The following is a 24,485-nucleotide window of genomic DNA, read 5'->3' on the forward strand; positions in this document are numbered from 1 at the left end:
CGAAAATGTTCACAAGGGTAGCTTTAGGCTCAGAAAGGCTAGGCCTATTGTTTTCAAAGATGTCCGCAATATATTTAGGGTTTGAAATCGACCAACAACTAAAGAAGTTCCTGATTTTGCAGCCGTTATAAAGGCCACAAATAGAAACCAAATGACACGAAATCTCGTATGAAGTTAGAGATTGGGACATCGGTAGAGATAGGGGCCCTTGCTTTTGGAGGGGGTTCAACTGACCCAAAAACAGAAAAAATTTCATGATCACAGAATTGGAGAAAATCGGCACGTCTGAGAATAGAGTTAAGGGCAGGGAAGAGTTATATCATTTTTGATGACCATTGGATTATATTTAGCTGTAAAATGTCCTGGTCCCTGGTCAAAATGCTAAGGGTAATATCTGGGCAGTGCTCCATGAAATAATTTCAAAAGCGAAATCTTCCAAAAGGGATTTGGACATAGGGGGGCTTCTGACATATAGTAGTGCTGAAGGGTATCACATGGTCGGCCCCACACGACTATAGACTTTGCTTACTTGTTGTTTTTTTTTTTGAAATATTAAATATTTATGCACCAAGACTTTTACTTACTTTCCCTGCATTTTCGATTTTCTCAACAGAAAATACGGTAGAAAACGTCAGAAAAAAACAAGTTAAAAAGTTTAAATCGGGTTTCCGAGAGATGTATACCCTCAGCCAATGTTCGGTCGTTGAATTATTGACGCTCTATGGAGTTGGTTCCAAAGGAATGGATCAATATTGTCCATTTCGTATCGGACCTATATAAATATGATATAAATATTGCGACGTGCCAGGTTTGGACTATATTGGTTACCTCCTTACTGAGATTTGGGATAATTTTTGTTGGTACGGGCAAAATTACAGGAAAATCAAACACTTATATCCAATTGTATACGAAATTATAAATTCCATATTCATCTCAGGTCTCTGGTTGTAAACAAGTAAAAAAGCTGCTAAATTCGGTCGGACCAAACTTTAAATACTCTCCACCGTTTGGAAGGAACTTGAAATTTTCAAAAAAATTCTGGAAACTACCTTTTAAATGAAAACTGTTATTTGGAGACTATACGAACACTTAGAACTGCTTACGACCTTTTTTGGTCATAGGCTGTAGTACCCATTACGAACTTCAAATAGGAAATTTGAAATAATTTCGGTAAATAATATCGCTAAAATCATCAACCTACGAAGAATAAATGGGCTACACGAAGACATACGATTTTTTTTTTTCATGGATTGTAGTAACCATTAAGATTTCTCAATACGAAATTTGAAACGATTCCGGTGAATAATTTTGCTGAAATCATCAAAATACCGAATATCGGGAGCTACCGTTATATGGGGGCAATACGAAGACGTGAACCTGCATACGATTTTTTTTCCATAGGTTGTAGTAACCATTAAGATCTCCTAATACGAAGTTTGCAATAATTCCGGTAAATAATGTCGCTGAAATCATGAAAATACCGAATATCAGAAGATATAAAGGGGCTAACAAAGACGTGGACCAGCATACAAAAATTGTTATCATCGGCTGTAGCAGATAGTAGAGATAATACTGTCGCTAAAATCATAAAAATATGTGGGGGGGGGGGGTTATACGAAAAAGTGGGCCGAATGGGCCCATTTACGAACTTAACTTGGTATACTTGTTTCGCAAGTTATGAGTTATATTAAGATGTACCGAGTCTGAATAGAGTCAGATGGTAATATCGCGTATTATGAGCTTCATGGATATTCAAAGTTTTGACCCATGGTGGGGAAGGTACCAGAAGGAATGGACCGATATATACCGTCTTCACAACAGAATTTGAGTTAATATAAATAATTGGAGGTGTGAAATATGAAGAGAACCGGATGCTTATTTCAGATAATATAATCGTTTTGATTATTCAAATTTTTTACCTGTTGTGGTGGAGGTACCAGAAGGAATGGTCCGATCTCTGTCATTTTTATAACATTTGATAGAAATATTGAGATGTGGCAAGTCTGAATAGAATATGATGTTAATTTCGCGTTTTATGAGCTTCATGGATGTTTTGACCCTTTGTGGGGGAGGTACCAGAAGGAGTGGACCGATATATTTAATTTTCATGGGTTAGTATGAAAATTTCGTTGTATTTAATTTGAAGACAATTGGACTCTTACATAACATTTTATAAGAGTTTTAATTAATCAAAATGTTGACGCTTGACGCTGGGGAAGGTACTTGATGGAGTCAACCGATATTGTCCACTTTCACACCTGACGTAGTACTGATGGAAATATTAGGATTTGCAAAGTTGAAGAAAAATCGGAGTATCCGTTCCCTTTCTGTGCAATAAAATATTTTTTAACATTTCGACCTTTTTGGGGGAGGTACCAGAAGGAGTGGGCCAATATTACCCATCTCCGAACTCAATCTAAGTTAAATAATAATAATAGAAGGCTAAAAAGCAGGATAATCTATTCGAGTTTGGGAGAGAGTTCCATTAGGACACCGTAGGGGGAGTTCGTATATGCTGATGAAGTGGTAGGTTTTTTTTTAATATTTCTGACTTGTTCCCTTGACAATGGTCAGGGAGTAAACCCTACAAAGACAACATGTAAATTTTCGCCGCATTTAGCATTTCTGGATGAAGTTGCAATTTTTGTTTTTGTTCGTGCGCTAAATACATCGGTTCGTTCTTTGATCAGTGATTAAACTGGAGCAAAAACATCGATGGGAATACTAAAAAGGGCCTCATTGCTCTCTATTAATGAAGAACGCCAGAACTGGGGGCAGTAAACGACAAGTCGTACACTGGATGTTTGTAAATCCAAGGCATCAATGTCCAAATTAACGACAGTGCAGAGATCCGCGTTCTTATTGATAACCGGAGCTCTAGAGATCACTTCCCAATCTACCTTGGATGTGCTCCAAAACTTAAACTTAAGAGGTAGAGATGATTGAACCCCTACTATGCAGATGTCCCAATTGGCAGGTGGGAGATAGAAACTCAAACGGGTCGATATATGGCTTATGGATCACAAAAAGGAAATATAGGATAAAATCATGTCCTTTGTCCTCAAGGACGTAATACTCTGTTCGACAATGTGTCGTAGGATATAAAATCCTAAAAGTCCACATTTATATTAGGCTAGTTTACTTGTAGCAACTCTCTGTTTTTTTGGAGAAAGAGGTAAGGGGAAAGATAATGGAACTGGCAAAGGCCTAGATAACGTCGGCCAAGAAGACTACTTTTTACAACGATTTGATAATAAACTTAGTAGTTTTTGCACAATTGTGATTTAATCACGAATCACAATAAGCCTTTTGACAGCGAACTTAGTTGTCAGATGGACTTACTGGCCGACCTTAGGCCACGGTCAGAAAAGGCCAGAAAAGGCAATTCTGTAAGTGGGGCTCGTCGCAATAACCATACAAGTTCTTTTTAACCTCATTTGAAATTTTCTATTAGGATTATGAATCTTATTTATTAAAACCCGATAGTCTAACCAATTATCTTTTAAATCGTATTTGCCAATTATAGGAGCATTGCATCGGTTATAATTACTCGCCGTAGTTGTTAATGAGCGATAATTAAATTTATATTTAATTTGAAATGTAACGGCATCATTTCTTTTGTTTAGCATTGTTTTGTTTTTTGTTGTTGTTGTTTTTGTTTCGGTGGCACTGCATCCACGTTGTATTCTTGTCTGCTAAAATATTGTGACGCCATTCACAGTTCATAAATTAGAATTTTTTATGATGATTGTCTGGATTTGAAATTCGTGTAAATCATAAGTTTACGACTACGATTTGACGATGTTGGGGAAATAAAGAAACTAAACACAAAACAATAGGCCTGCTTGCGACTCAGTGGTGGGTTCTTTTGTAAAGTATTTGGGATGCATTGTAGAACTTTAAAATTTGCTAATCTATTTTAGAGAATTATTGCTGTTGTACCATGTGACGTATGAGTTATGTCGCCACTTATACGTTGCACCATAATTTATGTTAAATTAACATACAGTAGTTTCTTGCTTCATGTAGACAGCCAACGATCACACGTTCAAGAGGGCTATTGTAAGTACAAAGTGTGTTGTAGGGGAATTGCCAAATTGAAGTCAATTAAAGGGTATATCGGTTCTAATACACTATATGTTTTTGAACCATTTTATACACATGTTCGCTGATCCGTATAAATCAATGTAGGGTTGACATCCTTCAATTTCAGTGGCAGACTGAGAATTACATTTCAAATTATTGACAAATATAACTATGCTCTCTCGTTTATTTACGACATTGCAAGTACCTGGTGCTTCGTTAGCAAGAGTGTCCTAAAAAATACATACAAAGTCCAATTTTACCCTTTTTGTCAAAAAATATTCATTAAAATTCTCTGTTACAGAACATTCAAGAATGTAACCAAATTTTCCTTTAAAAATCGAAAAGATTGCTAAATTTTGCAAGTTCTGGAACATAGCGATTAGAATTAAAGGGAAAACATTTTTAAAACGTCTGTCATGCTTAAGTTTTCCAAAGAGTTAAGACATATTTCGTACTTTTTTCGTACCAAAAAGTACACTTTCAAATTTATATCATGATTAGAGAATCCCATAAGCTAAATTTCACTGATATTGTATTTATTGATCGCTCAACAAAAAAGCTGCATTAATTTATGCCTTTTAGTGCTTTTCGAAGCCATAAAGTACGAACTTAAAAAATTCTTCCTTATATCTCCCTACTACTCCAAATGCGATTTCGCGTGAAGTTTCAATAAACGCACCGTACAATTGTGTACCTTTTAGCAATGTTCGGTCCTTTAATGTAGACATATCCTAAAGTTTAGCTTTATATAACCAAAAGTTCAACCAGATCCTAAATTCAAAATTGCCGGCTAAGTTACCCTTTCAGATGAAAAATGATTCGTATGCATAATTTCAAAGTTATGGCTTTTTCGAAATTCTCAATAAAAATGTCATACAATTGCCAACCTTTGGTACTCTTTAAGTACGAACTTCGAAAATCCCATTTTATCTCTCGCTACTACACCAAGTGGGATCTCATGTAAAATTTCAAAGTCTTAGCTTCTGTTTGTTAATTAATTACTCCGTAATATTTGGTACCTCTTAGTACTCTTTGTACCCTTAAATTTCGAATTTCCAAAAAATCAATCTGATATTACTAAAGACTGAACCAAATACAAAATTTCAATATCCTAAGGGTGGGAATACATAAAGGGCATATTTAGCTGGCTTAAGTTATCAACTGGCTTCTTCGTAGAGGAGCAAAGGAGTTTTAGGTTGACTTAGTTCGATTTTGGTCCTAGGCTCCTTTGTTCATTTCCAAAGAAGCCAGCCGATGACTTAATCCAGCCAAATGAGCGTTTTATGTATTTCCACCTTAACCCTTATGGATTCCCCAACAAAAATATATTTTTGCATTTTGTACCTTTTGAGTACAATTCGTACTTTTGCAGTACAAATCAATACTCCGGCTTCCGTCATTTTAAATAATGGATGAACTTTGTGCACAATTTAGCAGTTCCAGCTCTTGGATATCGCTCAATAATAATATCACATCATTCTGCACCTTTTAGTACTATTCGTATTCTTATCCATTCGTATCCACTAAACCAGTGGGACCCCATGTGAAATTTAAAAGTCACAGCTCCTGCTGAGCGCTAAATAATCACGCCGTACTGCTTTGAACTTTTTTTTGTAATTTTCGTACCTGTACAGAATGAATTTTTAAACATCCACACCAAAGGATGGACGTTTACATAATTTCAAAGTTCTACCTCTTATCGATCCCTCAATAACAATATTGTATCCTTTTGTACCTTTTTGTGCTAATCTTACTTTTGAAGTACAAATTTCCAAATATTCCGGCTTCTTCACGAAGGGTTAATTCTAGTTGGACACTTAGGTGTTTAATTCGCATATGCTTAATCGCAATAAGTTCGAAATAAATACAACTTTCCCGGGAACGGACCTTGTAAGTCATCATCCACACCAAATATGCCTGATGAGACGCTTAGACGTGAGTGTCTATCTGGGATTCCTTTTCACTGCAAAAATCAGATCATTAAGCTCGTCTCGAAAGGGAAATAAGAACATAAATCATAAACATATGATCTTCGCTATAACAAGGCAAAATTCAAAAAATTAATGTCTATTATCCTGGAGCTTCTGGTACATTTCGTACTTTTGAAGTTCAATTTTTTAAAAGTTCGCCCATTTCTCACCACGTGCGAAATTAAAAGTTATTTCTCTTGCAGATACCTCAATAACAACGCGGTACCATTTTGTACCGTTTCGTACTTTTTTCTAATTCAAGTATGATGATTATGTACCTGTTACAACAACTTCTCTTAAAGTACGATCTTCCAGATATCCGTTGTACCTGAACCTTTACGCGATGGTAAATCTTAATGCAAACATTTCACAATTAAAAGTCTTACGAAATGCTGCATTACGATGTTGTAGACAATTGTACCTTCGTATCTCCCCCTTCCACATTAAGGTCGAACTACATGCAAAATTTCAAAGGTATAGATCCTACTGATCGTTCAATATCAAAGTTGTACAGTTTAGTACTTTTTGAACCTTTAAAATAAGAATTTTCAATAAAGGTACTATATTAACTCCGCACGTACAAATTTATAAAAATACTGCTTTCAAAGTTCTATCTTCAGTCCTTTAACTTAACCGGAGCATCACTCAACCTTTGATAGGTTTGTCTGTCAGTGTGTAAACCACCTGACTCTTATAAAAATGTCAATTATGATGGCCTAAGCTACAGTAAAAAGCCGGTAATGGAATTGGGTGTTTTGTCCAAATTATGGTCGATAATAACTATTTTGTGACATTCCATGTGGCATATTATTATATTCAGGTATTTCTGCCTAACATCCTTCATACCCAAGTGGGAATAAGAATCCAATACTCAAATTTAATCCTCTTACAAAAACATCCTCTAAAACGTCTAAAACTCAGCAATGTCCACAGAAAACGATCTAATTTGTCTCTCTCTCTGTTAATAAAATATATCAACACAAAAAGGTTTCCACCCAAATAAACAAACAACAATTGTTGTTGCAATTATTTTAGCCCAACATTATTATGTTGAGCACAATTGAAATAGAATTGAATTTAAGTGCAAAATCGCTCTGCTCTGCAAGCCAAACCGTAACGAGAAAAACATTTCGCTGTTAATCAGTCTAAAAATACAAGTCCGAGCAACAAGTCAACGCCATCCATTTCGTTGAGTGCACCGGGGGCTATTTTTAAATTGAAAAACTAGAAAATGTGAAAAAATACTTATCCGCCGTGAATTATTATTTCTTGCAACGAATTGAAAAACATGTAAACTTATTAAAAACAAAATAATAAATCAATCGATTGATGCCGTTTTGATGTTGGACTGAAAAGAAGAAGAACAAAAGAAACTGCCACAGAATGCCACCGAAGCGACCACCACCTCTGGTGCCGAAGAAACCAAATCCCAGCATGGTCTACGAGGTGCTCATCTATTTGAATTCATTCTATTTCGGGATGTTCGCATTCTGCGAACTGGCCATGAGTCTGCTGAAGGCTATAAATCTAACATATCCTTCGGAAATCTTGATACGTGACATGGTTATTATTGTGGCCTATTGCTTTTTGGAGACGGTACGAGTCGTTTTGGGACGTAAAAGTTCATTGGCCGATAGAGGTAATTATGAAGGGAGAGGGGCAAAAAGTATGGGCATTAAAGTTTTTGAACGAGGCGTTGTTTAAATAGAAAGGGAAGCGGGCAAAACAACCAAAAACATACTAGGATCATCGAGAATATTGTTGCTTAATCTACAATCATAGCTTAGAAAACGCGCGTCTGTGACGTTTACAGTACTTACTCAACCCTTAAAAAATGTATGCCTCTCAAGATAACCAAATGTGTGTTGCGACATTAAACATATAAGGAGGCTGGTCAAGCCGATTAGAAATGTGTCTAATAGAAATAACACATGTTCCGATCAGAAATGTGTCTAATAGAAATAACACATGTTCCGTCGGACGAAATCAGTTATTTGGATGAGTTATAGCAAGGTCTTCTGTCTGTTTGTGTGGCTAGTGATCACCATAGTTCCAAAGGCCTCATCAAAAATTTTTACCAAATATTGAGTTCCATGATAGCTAACAATGGGAAGCTCTTTCACAACGACAAGGGGGAAATTTTTCAAATAAGAACCTTATTCCATTTGAGCTTCGCACAACGCAATATTTCTATCAGACATAGGTAAGGGTCACACCTTCTGGTAACTATTCCACAAGGAGTCAACATTTAACAAGTAAAAAAGCAGTAAGTTTGTCCGGGCCGAACTTTGAATACCCTCCACCATTTCGAACGAATTCCAAAACATAAAAATCGTTAAAAATATATATAAAAATATCAATATAGGCGTCTTTTTACTTTTGTCATAAGCCATTACAATATTCAAATACAAAACTTGAAAAAAATCCGATGACTTTATATCGGGGCTATACGAAGACAGACTTAGGAACTTCAAATACGAAATGTCAAACAATTTCGTTAAATATTTTACCTAAAATCGTAAAATACCGAATATAGGGGAGGATTGATATATGGGGCCTATTAGAATTCTAGATTCGAAATTTGAAACAACTCCGATTAATAATGTCCTAAAATCATCAAAATATCGAAAATATATTGACATTTCTCTTTCGAGGGGTAAAGGGCTAAGAGAGAACTTCTAGTATGGATTTTTGGGCAATTCCATTGAAAAATTTGGCTACAATCATAAAAATACCGAATATCGGGGGTACCGTTGTATGGGGGCTATACGAAAATGTGGACCAATATAGCTCATATTCGGACTTGAGCTGCCTGCAGACAAAAGACTTGTGTGTGCAAAATTTTAGCTTCCTATCTTTATTCATTTTGACTCTAACGTGATTACAATAGACGTACTGATGGACGGACAGGGATAAATTTTTAGTTTTTGGAAATGTGTACTAAAAGGGTACGAGAAGTACTAAAATGTACAAAAAAATATAATACTTTGTATTGGACAAACGGAATGAGCTGGAATTTGGAATGAAAGTCATTGAAAGCCAGCCGATGACTTAAGTCAGTCAAATAAGCGCTTTATGTATTCTCACCTTTAAGCTGGTCAGAAAGCCTTTTATGCATTTTCATCTTTATACTGTCACCATAATTTAAATTCGCTTTAGAATTACAATATATGTCAAACATATATTATTATTAAATTAAGAAATTTTGTTTTCGAAATTTGATTATTAGAATTACGGAGAAAAACTATGGTATTCTAAAAAGGCCGTAGACTTTTTATTTTCACCAAAGAAAGGCTGTGAAAAAATGAAGCCAAATTTCCTAAATACAATTTCCAGCCACATTGAAAGTATGTTCCGACCAGTGTAATTTTTTTCGCCGTAATATTAAATTTGTATAATTAATTTAGGAGGTAGAGTTGTAGTTTTTTAAAATTCACCTTCTGGTCGACATTTTAATTGATCAAAGAAATATGCTTAAGTTGAGAATACATGAAACGCTTTTTTGAATGACGAAAATTCGAACTAAGTCAACCAAAAAGTCCTGTGTTCCTTTACAAATAAGCCAGCCGATCACTTAAGGTGGGAATACATAAAGCGCTTATTTAACTGGTTTAAGTCATCGGATGGCTCCTCTACGAAGAAGCGAGCTGATGACTTAAGCCAGCGAAATATGCGCTTTATGTATTCCCACCCTAAGGGTGTTAATTTCCAAAGAAGCCAGCCGATGACTTAAGCCCGTCAGATAAACACTTTATGTATTCTCACCTTAAGGCCAGTCAGAAAAGTATTTTATGTATTATGGAGGGACATCAGACATTTCACTTATGTCATGTCATTATTAAAAATTCTTTCAAGGAAGACGGTTGGGAATATTGATTCTGTTCCAGGGACCTCACGGTAGTTTATTGACTTTGGCCACAAAAAATCGTTATATAATTTATTGTATATAGAAATATTGGGTTGGTAACACAATTCATAATGGATATTTTTTCCTGGAATCATTATAAAATTAAGAAGGTAAAGTCATTTCAAATAACCATACCCATCTCTGCATTTTCTGTAATTTACCTTGCAAAATTTCACTCCGTAAAAACTAAAGCTGGAAATACATAAAGAGCATATTTGGCTGGCTTAAGTCATCGGCTGGCTTTCTCGGAAATGAACAAAGGAGCCTAGGGCCAAAATCGAACTAAGTCAACCTAAAACTCCTTTGTTCATCTACGAAAAAGCCAGCCGATGACTTAAGCCAGCCAAATATGCTCTTTATGTATTTCCAGCTTAAGTTTCCATCTCTGATTTGCATAGTTACAATGTATTTATAAATATAAATTTTGACAATGAGATGTTTTCAAACGAATAATTTTGAAAAAAAAGTTGTAAACATAAAGGTGAGAATACATAAGACGCTTTTTTGACTGGCATAAGTCATCGGCTGGGTTCTTCGTAGAGGAACAAAGTAGTTTTACGTTGACTTAAGTTGCAAGTACATAAAAAGCTTGAAGTCATGGCTAGGCATATTAATGTCAAATTATAATGCAAAACGACGGCAGGATTTAAGTGCGGCTCTGTAATCCCTTTGTGAAATGTCACAAAATATGCCTAGCCATGACTTCAAACTTCTTATGTACTTACACCATTAGGCTGGAAATACATAAAGAGCATATTTGGCTGGCTTAAGTCATCGGCTGGCTTCTTCGGAAATGAACAAAGGAGCCTAGGCCCAAAATCGAACTAAATCAACCTAAAACTCCTTCGTGACTTAAGCCAACGAAATATGCTCTTTATGTATTTCCAGCCTTAAGCTGGGAATACATAAAGCGCTTATTTGGCTGGCTTAAGTCATCGGCTGGCTTCTTCGGAAATGAACAAAGGAGCCTAGGGCCAAAATCGAACTAGGTCAACCTAAAACTCCTTTGTTCATCTACGAAGAAGCCAGCCGATGACTTAGCCAGCCAAATATGCTCTTTATGTATTTCCAGCCTTAGTTCCTCTATGCTTTTCCGAAGAAGCCAGTCAATGACTTAAGCTAGTCAAAAAGCGTTTTATGTATTCTTCAACTTAAGTTTGCATGACTTTACCTTCTTGATTCTACCATGCCTGGAATATTATAATAAAAAAGTGTGATAATATAAGAAAAACTATTATTTTTATTAAGAAACAGTCTTTAATCAGGTGCATAATTAAATTTGCATAGTTAAAGGTGCATAGCTAAATTTATTTAAACAACATGTAAATTCTGTTTTTTTTCTTTTCTCTCTCACTTCAGGTTTACCAGCAATTATATCGGTTCTTCTGATTGTCCCGTGCCTATTTGGTGTCAACTACATATTACTCTTACAAATGTATAAATTACGTTTGGAATATGTTCTGTGCGTTCTGCAACTGGGTTTATATATCACCGAAATTTGGTATGCCATCTACTTTGTTTTCACACTTTGTCGTCCCATAAATTATGATTAGGACTTTAAAAAACACAATATTTTATAATGTTTTATATAAATAACAAAAAACACAATATTTTAATTGTACAATAAAAGAAATCAAATATATTTATTAACTCTCGAATAAATGCAATGCAATATGAAATCATTAAGAATTTTTAGTAATAAACAAATGTGAACAACAATTTGGAAAATAATAAAAGAAATGAAGTTAAAAGGTTATTTAGTTGTATATTTAAGAGTTGTAAAATTCTTCGTTTAATTTTGATTCAATAAAAAATTGGCCAAGAATTGTGCAAGATGTCTCTAAGTTTGTGTGTAAGGTATCGCTCGATGAAAAAACTTTTTTACTCCAGTCTAAAAAAATTATAATCTTTTTCAGTTTTCCAAACCGGATCAAACAATTCAGGTGGGAATACATAAAGCGCTTATCTAGCAGACTTAAGTCATCGGCTGGCTTCTTTGGAAATAAACAAAGGAGCCTATGGCCAAAATCGAACTAATTCAACCTAAAACTCTTTTGTTCGTCTACGAAGAAGCCAGTCGATGACTTAAGCCAGCTAAATAAAGCTGGGAATACATAAAGCGCTTATTTGACTTATTTATTTGTTTAAGGTGAGAATACATAAAGCGCTTACCTGGCTGACTTGAGTCATCGGCTGGCTTCTTCTCTCTTGTCATTGTCAATTAATATAAATTGTCAGTGAAATATAGCAATATTAAAATCAATGTGAGGAATGTTTTATCCGTGGTCTTAGTTATTGGCATGGTAAAATTAAGAAGGTAAAGTCATTTTAAATAAGCACTTCCATCTCTGCATTTTCTGTAATTCACCTTGTCAAATTTACTGCTTAAAATAGGTTTCCATCTCTGATTTGTGTGTTTAGAATGGATTTAAAAATATATATTTTAACAATGAAATTTTGTCAAATGAATAATTTTGAAAAAAATTGTAAACATATGATTAAATGACTTTACCTTCGTTATTCTACCATGGTTATTGGATCGAAGGCTGGTAAGTTAAAAATATAAGTTGAATGTGCTTTTCCTATGGGAATACATAAAAGGCTTGTTTTCAAATGTATAATTTAGAAACAATTTTAAACATACGACTTCATTGTTTCTTTACTTTCCAAGGTGGAAAAAGTCGTAAAAAAGAAGAGGATAAATACGGACCTCCTTCAAATTGTGCTGCTACTTTGAGCAAGAAACAATTTTTTTTGAAAAAAACAAGTAAAAAACCATTTGAAAGAATTTGGCAATTTTCAAAAAAATAAAATACATTAAAAATTCTGTTAAAAGCTTAAAAATACCGAATGTAGCCGTTATATTAGGGTCTACACGACGACGTGGACCTGCATAGGCGACTTTTGTCATAAGCCATTACAATATTCAAATGCGAAACTTGAAAAAATTGGTGAATAATGTAGCTAAAATCATCAAAATACCGAATATAGGGAGGTACCGTTATATTGCAGCTATACGAAGACGTAGACCTGCACTGACAATTTTCTGTCACAGACTGCAGTATCTATTACCAAAAATACCAAATTGGAAACAATTCCGGTGAATAATGTCGCTAAAATCATCAAAATACCGAATATGGGGGGGTACCATTATGTGGGGGCTATACCAAACCGTGGACCTGCATAACCCATTTTCAATACCAAAAGTCGTTCGGAGGCTGGAGAGATTTCCACAGACGGATAGACGGACGAATATCACTAAATCGACATGGAATTTTAAACTGATCAAAAATTAATATACTTTGTGGGGTCTACAATGCACATTTCGAGGTGTTACAAACGGAATGACAAACTTAATATACCCTCCATACTATGGTGGAAAATTAAAAATTCTTAAGGTGAAAATACATAAAACGCCCTTTTAAATGGCTTAAGTCATCGGCTGGCTTCCATGGTAGAAGAATATAGGTAGACGCATCGACACAGCTGCTGAGACAATGAACTGTCAAACCAATTTTGGAATTGAAAATGATGAATGAAAAATATTTTAAATTTTGTAGAAATTGTTGAAAAACACGAATTATAATAACTTCCGAATGACGCGGTATATGAAAACATATAAAAATCTACTTATATTTAAAAAAACATTGACAATTTTTTGACATATCAATGCTCCCAAGCGTTGAGCATCTACCTGTATTCTTCTGCCGAAGAAGCCAGCCGATGACTTAAGCCAGCCACATAAGCGCTTTATGTATTCCCAGCTTAAGTCATCGGCCAGCCCATGGTAGAAGAATATAGGTAGACGAATCGACACAGCTGCTGGGACAATGAACTGTCAAAACAATTTTGCAATTGAAAATGTTGAGTGAAAATTTATTTACATTTGTAAAAGATGTTGAAAATTCCGAATTATAATATCCTCCGAACGACGTCGTATAAGAAAAGATATAAAAATCAATGTTCCCAAGCGTGATGCATCTACCTGTATTTTTCTACCATGGGCCAGCCAAATAAGAGCTTTATTTATTCCAACCTAAAACTCCTTTGTTCCCATGAAGAAGCAAGCCGATGAATTAAGGTGAGAATGCATAAAGGCGAAAGTACATAAAACGTTTTTTGTGTCTGGCTTAAATCATCGGCTGGCTTTTTCGTAGAGGATCAAAGAAGTTTTAGGTTGACTATTTCGATTTTGGCTTACGCTCCTTTGTTCTTTTCCGAAGAAGCCAGCCGATGACTTAAGCCATTTAAAAACTCGTTTTATGTATTTTCACCTTAAAACGACTGGCTTAAGTCATCGGGTGGATTCTTCGTAAAAGAACAAAGGAGCTTTAGGATGATTTATTTCAATTTCGACCCATAATTTTGACTTATTAACCCTACGCTCCTTTTTTCTTTTTATGTATTCTCACCTTTAAGTCAGTCATAAAAGATTTATATGTGCTCTCTGTACTCTTTATTCGTACAGGATCAGAGCTTAAATATTTGCAACCATGTGTGTTAAAATATCCGATATTCGAAATTTTGAATTTGAATTCTCAATTATGACTAGACCATTAATAAGATAAGTGTATTGAATGTTTTCAGGTTCATACACAGGAGACGATTAAATAGCACAAATCTTGATCCAGCTATCCTTTTATATAAATTTTGGAAGTAACCTCATGAGGGATTAAAATATCTTTTGGCTTGGGATCAAAAACACGTTTAATGTATTCTCACCTTTAAACCAGTCAGAAAAGAAATTATGTACTCTCACCTTTATTCGTACAGAAGCAGAGCTTAAATATTTGCAGTCGAGTTGTGTCGATATCCGATATTCAAAATTTTGAATTTGAATTCTCAATTTTGACTGGAACATTGATAAGGTAAGAGTTTTAAATATTTTCAGGTTCATACGCAGAAGACGATTAAATAGCACAAACCTTTCTCCAGCTATCCCTTTATATAAATTATGGGAGTAACCTCATGAGGGATTAAAATATCTTTTGGCTTGGGATCATTATTTCGAAATTTGCATTGTACACTCATTGGCCTTCCATTCACATAAATATTTACTTTAAATGCAAAAACCAAAAAATTTAACAAAACAAGAAAAAAAACAATGCAAAATCAACAATAGTAATAAGTAAGACAATTTTGAATACATACATATACAAATACAAGAAAAGATGAAACCCCGATTTTTTTAGAATATACCAATTTACATATGTAAGATGACAAAGAAGAAGAACAAGAAACTTTGCATAAATGTTGTTATTTATTACTATTAAGTTAATGACAATTTTAAATTTCGATTGTAATCAAAACAAAGCAAAAACATGTTAAAAACATAAATCTCTACACTCTCTCACACAAAATTTAACACAAACATATTTACTTGGAAAAGTAATTAATATTATTTTGTTATTAATTTGTTCACTAACAAATTAATACGATACAATTTGTGAAAGAAAATAATTATTTCTATGTAAATGTATTTACTTACAACTAATATTTAAGTTAGCATATATTTATTGTACTATATAAGTTTGATGATAAAAATTTGAAATAATAAAAATGAATCTTGAATTACAAATTGTGCTCGGTTTTAATTGCGGGATTAATAAATGGAGTAAAAATTGTGTTTTAATTGAAGTTGATTGGCTCTAAACGATTTAAATACTCAGCAAATATCTTAACCTAATTTCAAAGCACTGCAAAACGAGTTGGAACGCATCTGAATTCGGTGGATTTCAATTCCAAGGGGTATATGTCAAAGTAGGTGTGTCTGGTTATAGCATGTTTCCATTGGAAACCGAACAACGTTGTTCGCTCTCAGAATTAGGTACACGAATTAACGGCACGATTCGTAATTCATAGTAAAATAATTCCTTTTTTCAAAAATTTTGTTTGTTGATTTTAATGGGAATTTATACGAAAATACATGAAATTCTCACTAATATGAATAGAAGAAATTATTGTTTTCCTCCCAAAGATTTATTATATCATTAATTTTACAATTTTCATTCACGATTTCAACTTTTTGTGTAAATGTTGACATTTTGAACACATTTTTGTGTTTTTCCATTTTTAAATTCTGCTGGAGAGACACTTGTCAAACATTTTTTCTGCCGATAGAAACATTTTGAAAATGTTGCCTCTTTTGTTTGCGTTTTCTGTGGAAATTTTAACTCGTGGACAAAATGCGTACCTCGAATGAGAGAGAAAACAAAATTTACTTTCGTTTGAATGTACATACGCCATTCAACATTGTAGTTTTCATTCATAATTTTCAGTCTTCCCGAAAATTTTTAAAATTTCATCAAATTTTTCTATTTTTAATTTTTAAATGTCATAATTTATTTTTTCGATAAATGCTCTCATTTGTTAGGGATGGGACATATTTTTTCGTTGTTCTGAGAGTGATTTGATTTGAACAACGTACAAATATGAGTTTTCGCTCAGGAAATTTTGTGTGAAGAATTAGGTAGTTTTTTCATAGTTAAGGGTCAAACAACGAATAGAGAGCGAATCAAGTGCAGTGGAAACGCCACATTACCCTAAAATTTGTAACAATTGTTGCATATTGTTACTGGAAGTCTGTTAACACAAAAGATCTGACAAAGAGAGCGGTTTGAGAGAACAATTTTGACAGTTAATTCACTAAGTGTTTTCACATTCTTGCTTCTAGAATAACACTACCTTAAGGTGGGAATACATAAAGCGCTTATTTGGCTGGCTTAAGTCATCGGCAGGCTTCTTCGGAAATGAACAAAGGAGCCTAGGGCCATTTAAAACTCCTTTCCTCTACGAAGAAGCCAGCCAAATATGCGTTTTATGTATTTCCTGGACTTCAGATTTGACGTAATGAAATTAATATGTCAAAAAAATTAAATGTTTTTTTTTTCAAATATAAGTAAATTTTTATGTTTTCTTATACGTCATTCGTAGGTTGTTATAATTCGCGTTTTTAAACAATTTTTACAAACACAGATAAATCTTCATTCAACTTTTTCAATTCCAAAATTGATTTGACAGTTCATTGTCCCAGAAGCTTGTCGATGCGACTACCTATGTATTTCTACCATGGCCTCCACCATAGTAGATATATTCTTGATCAGCATAAAATTCTATGTCGATTTAGCGATGTCCGTCCGTCTGTGGAAATCACTCTAGCTTCCGAACGAATTGAAGTAGATTGATAAAATTTTACTCAAATGGATATTATGTCTATTTATATATTTTGATATTGAAAATGGGCCATGTAGGTTCACGTTTTGGTATAGCCCCCATATACGGTACCTCCCGATATTCGGTATTTTGATGATTTTGGCGACATTATTCACCGGAATTGTTTAAATTTTGGTATTTGATATTCGTAATATTGCTACAGCCTAAGACAGATAATTGTCTGTGCAGGTCCACGTCTTCGTATAGCCCCCATATAAGGGTACCCCTCGATATTCGTTATTTTGATGATTTAAGCGACAATATTCACCGATTTTGTTTAAGTTTCGCATTAGAATATTGTAATGACTTATGACAAAAGTTACCTATGCAGGTCCATGTCGTCGTATAGATCCTAATATAAGAGCCACATTCGGTATTTTTAAGATTTTAATAGAATTTTTAACGTTCCAAATGGTGAAGGGTATCCAAAGTTCTGACCGGCCGAACTTACAGCTATTTAAAATTTAAAACAATTGGTCTTTTGAAGGTCACAAACTTCAGGCTGGCGGCCTTTGTTAATTTTATTCCCAAAATACAGGACCTTCACCACAAAAAATTAAGGGATGGGCACATAAGCTTCGGATGGTATATTTTGTGATCATAAAGGGATGCCAGTGCCGCACTCGAATCCTGCTGTCGTTTCCCATATTAATTTGACATTAATATGCCTAGCCATTATGTCAAGCTACTTATGTACCCTTCACCTTAAAAGTTTTTCTACACAACTTTTTCTGATATATTTTTTGTTTTAAAACACTGTGAAATGGTATCCTATTTCAAATTGCAAACCCTAATCTCTGACAAATAAACATATATTATATTGACATATTTATACTTCAATATTGATACAATCCCTTTTTTCGAATCTATATATTTCGTTATGGGTTTTTGGGTATTTACAATACTTTTTATTTCAATATATTTAACTGGAGGTATGTATTATTAATTAATCGCAAATGAATGAACCATTCCCATCACGCCTATATTGTCATAGTTTCATCGCTGCATTGTCACAAATGCAACAAGGAACAACATGGTACTTGTGCCAAACTCCTGGGCAATGATAAATTTTTGCAATTGTGTCCCGAAGATTACGAATATTGTGCCATGATATGGACCAAAGAAGAGGTACTCAAACGTGGCTGCAACAATGGAACGGTGTGTGACGAATACAAAGGGGACGACGAGACTAGTTGCTGTTATTGTCAAAACGATGGTTGCAATTATGGGGCAATATCATGTAATGGACGGGATGCATTACACATTGAGCTCTTATTGATTGTTGTCATGCCGCTGGTAACTGGTTTCAAATTACTTCAATTGTTAATAATGTAATTATTTTAATAAACAACTAATTTGAAATGGAATTATGCAAAAGTCGAATGAGTGTAAATCAATTTCCCAAACCGGAAGAAAGTTCTTTACTGACGAAAATAAGTTTTTTTACATTAGGCATGGAATTACCTATCCTTTATGTATACGCAGCAGTATAAAGGAAGCGTTTGTAAAGGAGAACATAAATATTCCAAATGCGACTTTCAACATTGAATTTTTGTGTGTTCTGAAGTTTAACACACTAAATAATAAGCCACACTTCTTAAACATAAACTGCTTGGCATTTCCTAGTATTGAACTTGTAACCCTTAGTTTTGGAGTCTGGAATTATATCTACCGCAACATCTTGCTATTCTTGGTAATAACTCGCCCACATTCGAGACTCATTTTTTCACACGCACGCCGGAATTTACCGTTTCCAAAAGATTAACCTTGAAAGGGGGAACGGAAGATTTCGATTACTTCACATTACCGTTAAAAAACTTTGTCAACAAAATTTCCCTACACAGCTTTCGAAGAATCAAACTCACACATTTTGAAGGATATAAACAAAAACTTGATATGTGGCCTTATAAGGGTAGTTTTCTCGTGAATCACCGTCATAAGGTTTCTGTTTCAATACTATCCACCATTTCGAAAGTAATACTTTGAAAATATGCTAATAAGTGGCGAGATCTAGTATTCCTGCGGACGAAGTTATTTATATTATTAGAAACATACAATACAAAATTTATCATCATCGAAAAGCATCGAAAAAATCCATGAAAAAATGTGGCAAACATCATCAAAATAGCGAATATCGAGAGGTACCGTTATATGGCGGCTATGCCAACACGTAGACCTATACATACAATGTTTCAATACGAACCATCCTAGGCACAATACAAATTGTTCTGCTAAATTTTGACGCTCTACGCCAAAAAATGTGGGCTGTATCGTGATTTTAACAGACAAACGGACGGACATCGTTAAATCGACTTAGAATTTTATGCTGATTATGAATATATATACTATATGGGGTCTACGATGAATATTTAGGGATGTTACAAACGGAATGACAAAGTTAATAACCCTCCTTTACAAGGAGGAGGGTTTAAAAAAGTTGTTGGTATTAGGAGAGAATTAGAGCGAAGGATTTATAGAGAGAAGTGTAGTTAGCAAATTTGTGAATGATGCTGGGATCTATATCTAAAAAGAATGTTAGATTTTCTATCTCCCACCTGCCAAATAGCTAATGTCTCTTGTTGGATAACAGGGGACATCTTTATTCAATCGTCTCTACTTTTTTTCATCTTCACATATTCTATATTATTCAGGAACACTGTTATCCAATCTTGGGATGCTGCAGATCTATTAAATGATACAAAGACGAATGTGCTAACCGGTTAAATGGCCCACCTGCCAAATAGCTAATGTCTCTTGTTGGATAACAGGGGACATCTGTATTCAATCGTCTCTACTTTTTTTTCATCTTCACATATTCTATATTATTCAGGAACACTGTTATCCAATCTTGGGATGCTGCAGATCTATTAAATGATACAAAGACGAATGTGCTTACCGGTTAAATGGCCTAAGATGGCCTACAACATTTTTCTAATTGTCGTCTTTTAACCGCTTCTTCGATGAGAGACTTCTTCAAGCAGCTGAAATAATGGGCTATTGGTGGTTTAACAGTTACATCAATTGGAAGATCAATCGATTGGGAACCTCCTCGCTCTAATTCATCAGCCAACTCATTTCCCACTATGTTGCGGTTCTACATGAACCCAATGTACCTCATATGTAATTTTCTTCATCCAAATACAAAAAAAAAAATCGTTAATATATCAAAAATTCTACGGACCTAAAATATTTGTTCACCTGCTTCATTCTTTTCGAAAACCAGAGTGGGTTTCACAGACGGACAGACATAGCTAATTCGACATATAAACTTATGCCAATCAAAAATATATTCTTCGTAGGATCCACCATGTTTATTTGGAAGAATTAAAAAGCTTAATATACCCATAATAGTTTGGTGGAGGTCTTTACGTTCTATAAATATAACCATTGCTTTTTTAAGTAATTAAATTCTTAAAGCCAGTTGTAGAACAGTCTCTGGTTCCGTCGCATGGGAGATGAGGTTCAGATCTTGGATCCTATGCTTTCGCATTAGCCTAAATTTTCTATTGAGTTCAGGAGTTCGTCAAAAATACGATATTTTTGGTTATTTTCTTCATCATCGCACAGCGTGCAGTGTAGGTGTTACGCAAATCGGCTATGAATTTCTGCTCATGCAGCAATTTTTGTTGCAGCTTTCTGGAGTACTGATTTCCTACCAGACGAGTGAGTGTTCAGCAATTCATTTTCCATCCACTTCTTCATTATCATTTATATTGTACTGATTTGCTTCACACTTTCTTGGTAATTTGGTGCCCTCAAAGCCAAATGGAAAGATATTTCTTTTCCCAATTCCCTATAGTGTTTTAAAAACTCAACCTTTCGGTCCGGTTGGCCCTTATGTTTTCCTTTTTCTCAATGGCAAGTAAATCTACTGTCTCACATTGAACCTGTTTAAAACAGTCAAGTAGTTTTTTGCAATACTATCAAATCAAAATTAATTTCAAATCAAAAATAAATTCATACTCAAATTGAAAAAATCCTTCGTTTGTAAAATACATTAATGTTCGGCCACAAAATTAATTCAATTATTGAGGAACTTTTATTTAGGTGTATTCAAATTTTACGTTATTTCATAAAAATGGATATAAATAAAGAATTTGGTAAGATATTTTGTTATTCTCAAGACATTTAATCTGAAACTATTTTTTCATAGCTCAAGAAACTGAGGAACAACATTCTCAGGAAGATTCATCTGTTTCCCAAAAATCTTGCAAAAAATGTAAAATTGTTTGTAAATCTTCATCTCAATGTGAAAATTGCAGCACGATGATGATAAAATGTAAACTGAATCCAAGTAGTAGATGCGATGCACCAGTTGCATTGGTAAATAGCAGTACGAATTTGCAGATGAATGCTGAGTTTGATGTTTTCAATCTGAGACAGCTTTATCAAATGTCCGGTCATAGTCTACGAAGTTTAAGGACTTCAAACAAAAAGTCCGCAATATCAAACCACTCAAATTCGAGTGCCTTGGTATGCAAGCCAAATAATAAGAAGATCGGTGGCAGTTTTCATAGCATAAAAATTCAAATTTGCAATATGCCAACTCTGCAGGAAGCCCATATAGAAGATGAAAATGCGATAGAGATGCCAGCCACAAATGACGACAAGAGTTTTACCAAAGAATCCGTATCAGGACCTGAAAACCAGAATTTCACTTCTCACAGTTCGAAATCGATAGATCTGGATTTAAGTAAAATTGAAGATTTAAGCCAAGATGATATCATTGTTATAAGCAGCGATGATGACGATGAAAAGTCCCTTGAAACTGGTGTATCAGAAATCGATATAGAAGTTAAATCCACCCATAACAGTGGAGATTCTATAAATAAAACAAAAACAGCCAAAGCTATATGTCACTCAACCAAATGCACACAGATTCCAGCTGAAGCAAATTGTTTACCAGCCAATACCCAAACTCAGTTGTGTGTTAAAATGCATCCACCACGCCTATTTCAAATACCATCATCGTCATCTTCTTCGGGTCATAACGGTTCCATTACCCAACCACTTACAGCATCCATTCCCAATGGCCACAAACAACGACAATTGGAATTGCATCGATTACGAGTTCAAGTGCTGGAACTTAAGCGGAAGTTGTTGGAACTTAAGCTGAAGCGAGAACGTGATGAAATGAAACGAGAACAAATAGCATTTGAACGAAAACAGGGAACAGTAATTTCCTCATTTCATGATTTAAATTATGAAAGAGATGTTTAAACCTTAAAATCAATAAATAATTTTTTATAATTTACTAAAGAACATTAAAATTTTTTTATTAGTCGTTAAATTTTGGTACCATCCATTCTAATATTTATATCTGATATATTAGGTAGAAAATCGAAATATCAAATAATAGATCGTTTGACACACTCTCCAAAGTGTTTTTTAAATGATTAATAATTCGAATTGGATATTAAGATCATTATAGTATTAGATTGCTGCTAAATCGATATAAATATCCTTCAAGCGCCCTCAAAGATTTTTATTTCTGTATCTAGAGACAGTCCAAATTGTTGTACAATATGACTGCTCATCACTGACGTCGCAATTGTGTCTCAGTTTGAGTTAGCATCACTGATTCTATGAATATCAAATACAACTCTGCGCCATAAAATCAACAGCTGTGTTTCATTTAGAGGTGGAGAAACATCGATGTTTACAACCACCTATGTTACATCGATGTTTCTGAAAAAAAAAAAAAAATTTTACTACGGTAACAGATATCATAAAGGGAATATCGGAAATCGTAATAAGATTTTGCACATTCTTGCAGTACTGGAATAGAGCATATGCTCTCATTGCAATTCATGGTAGAAGAATACAAGTAGATGCATCAACGCTTAGGACCATTGATATGTCAAAAAATGTTAAATGTTTTTTAAATATAAGTAGATTTATATATGTTTTCTTATACGACGTCATTCGGAGGTTATTGTAATTAGTGTTTTTCAATAATTTTTGCAAATATAAAAAAATTTCACTCAACATTTTCAATTGTAAAATTGGTTTGACAGTTCATTGTCCCAGCAGTTGTGTCGATGCGTCTACCTATATTCTTCTACCATGTTGCAATTTCAATCTAATGATATGTTCTCATTGCACTTTTAATCACGTTGTTCGCTCTCAGAATTATGTACACAAATTAACCCGTTTATACGGCGCGATTCGTAATTTAAAGCAAAATAATTCCCTTCATGCGAAAATGCATTGAATTCACATACATTCTAGTTTTTATTCATAATTTTCAGTCTTCCCAAAATTTTTTTAAAATATCATTAAATTTTTCTATTTTTTTATTTTTTAAATGCCATTATTTTTTTTTCCCATAAATGATCTCATTTATTAGGGATTGCACATATTCAATCTTAGTTCTAAGAGTGATTCGAATGGAATAAGGAACAAAAATCTTTGTTCGCTCAGCAAATTGTGTGTGGGGAATTAAGTAGATATTTCTTAATTAATGGTTAAACAAGGAATAGAGAGCGAATTACGTGCCATGTGAACTAAGCATAACTTACGAATTAACCGTTCTTACAGCACGATTCGTAATTCATAGTAACATTATTCCTTATTTCAAAATATTTATTTTTTAATTTTAGGGGAATTTGTAGGAAAACATATGAAATTCGCAATAATATGAACAGAAGAAATTATTGTTTTTTCTCTAAAGATTTATGTTATTATTAGTTTTACAATTTTTATTCATATTTAGAACTTTTTGTGTATTAATATTTTTTTTTTTTTTTTTTGGTGTTTTTCCGTTTTTAAAATTTTTTTGGAGTAATATCAATAAATGAAATAATAATATAAAGTAATTAAAACATATTTGTATTTTTTGATTAAAACAAAAGAAAAATTTAAGTCATACTCATTTATTAAAACAAAAAAAAAAAAAAACATTTTTAATTCAGAACTAACGATGGTCCTGTAAAAGTTACAAAATATGATTAGTTACAACGATATAAATGCATGGGCGACTTTGTCGCTCAAAAAACTTAAATTTCGATCTCCCCATAGCATCACATATGTCTTCATTACTATTACTTACTTGTAAACTACAACTCAACGGTCGTCATCAACACCTAATGTGTTAAATCCACGAAACAAATTTCCTATAAGTATATATTATTAATAAAATTCTGCTTATCAATAAAATTCCACTCAATCTTACCTTTTGCGTGTTCTCTTTCAAGTTTTTGATACTTTTAGAGATGACAAAGAAAACATCGATGCTCGTTATAATACATCGATGTTTAAGAAAATGTCAAAACATCGATACCTCGATAGAAACATCGATCTCCACCTCT

General features: G+C 33.9%; 2 protein-coding genes and 1 long non-coding RNA gene across 3 annotated transcripts; all 3 read left to right on the plus strand.

Moving 5' to 3' along the window:
* The first annotated feature begins 7,134 nt into the window (after positions 1–7,134).
* Positions 7,135–15,276, plus strand: LOC101889757 (transmembrane protein 216). Its single transcript, XM_005185166.4, has 2 exons — positions 7,135–7,695; positions 11,323–15,276. The coding sequence occupies exons 1-2, from the start codon at positions 7,440–7,442 to the stop codon at positions 11,514–11,516; spliced, it is 450 nt and encodes a 149-aa protein (XP_005185223.2). The 5' UTR covers positions 7,135–7,439; the 3' UTR covers positions 11,517–15,276.
* A 2,486-nt stretch (positions 15,277–17,762) lies between these two features.
* On the plus strand, positions 17,763–18,542 carry LOC105261912 (uncharacterized). The gene is made up of 2 exons (XR_009342216.1): positions 17,763–18,107; positions 18,170–18,542. It is a non-coding gene; the product is annotated as an uncharacterized LOC105261912 (long non-coding RNA).
* Positions 18,543–21,127: 2,585 nt separating this feature from the next.
* LOC101888773 (uncharacterized) lies at positions 21,128–22,550 on the plus strand. The gene is made up of 2 exons (XM_005185160.4): positions 21,128–21,275; positions 21,329–22,550. The coding sequence occupies exons 1-2, from the start codon at positions 21,176–21,178 to the stop codon at positions 22,393–22,395; spliced, it is 1,167 nt and encodes a 388-aa protein (XP_005185217.3). The 5' UTR covers positions 21,128–21,175; the 3' UTR covers positions 22,396–22,550.
* The last annotated feature ends 1,935 nt before the right edge of the window (positions 22,551–24,485 follow it).

Source organism: Musca domestica, unplaced genomic scaffold (assembly GCF_030504385.1).
Source record: "Musca domestica strain aabys unplaced genomic scaffold, Musca_domestica.polishedcontigs.V.1.1 21, whole genome shotgun sequence".
NCBI classification, from domain to species: domain Eukaryota; kingdom Metazoa; phylum Arthropoda; class Insecta; order Diptera; family Muscidae; genus Musca; species Musca domestica.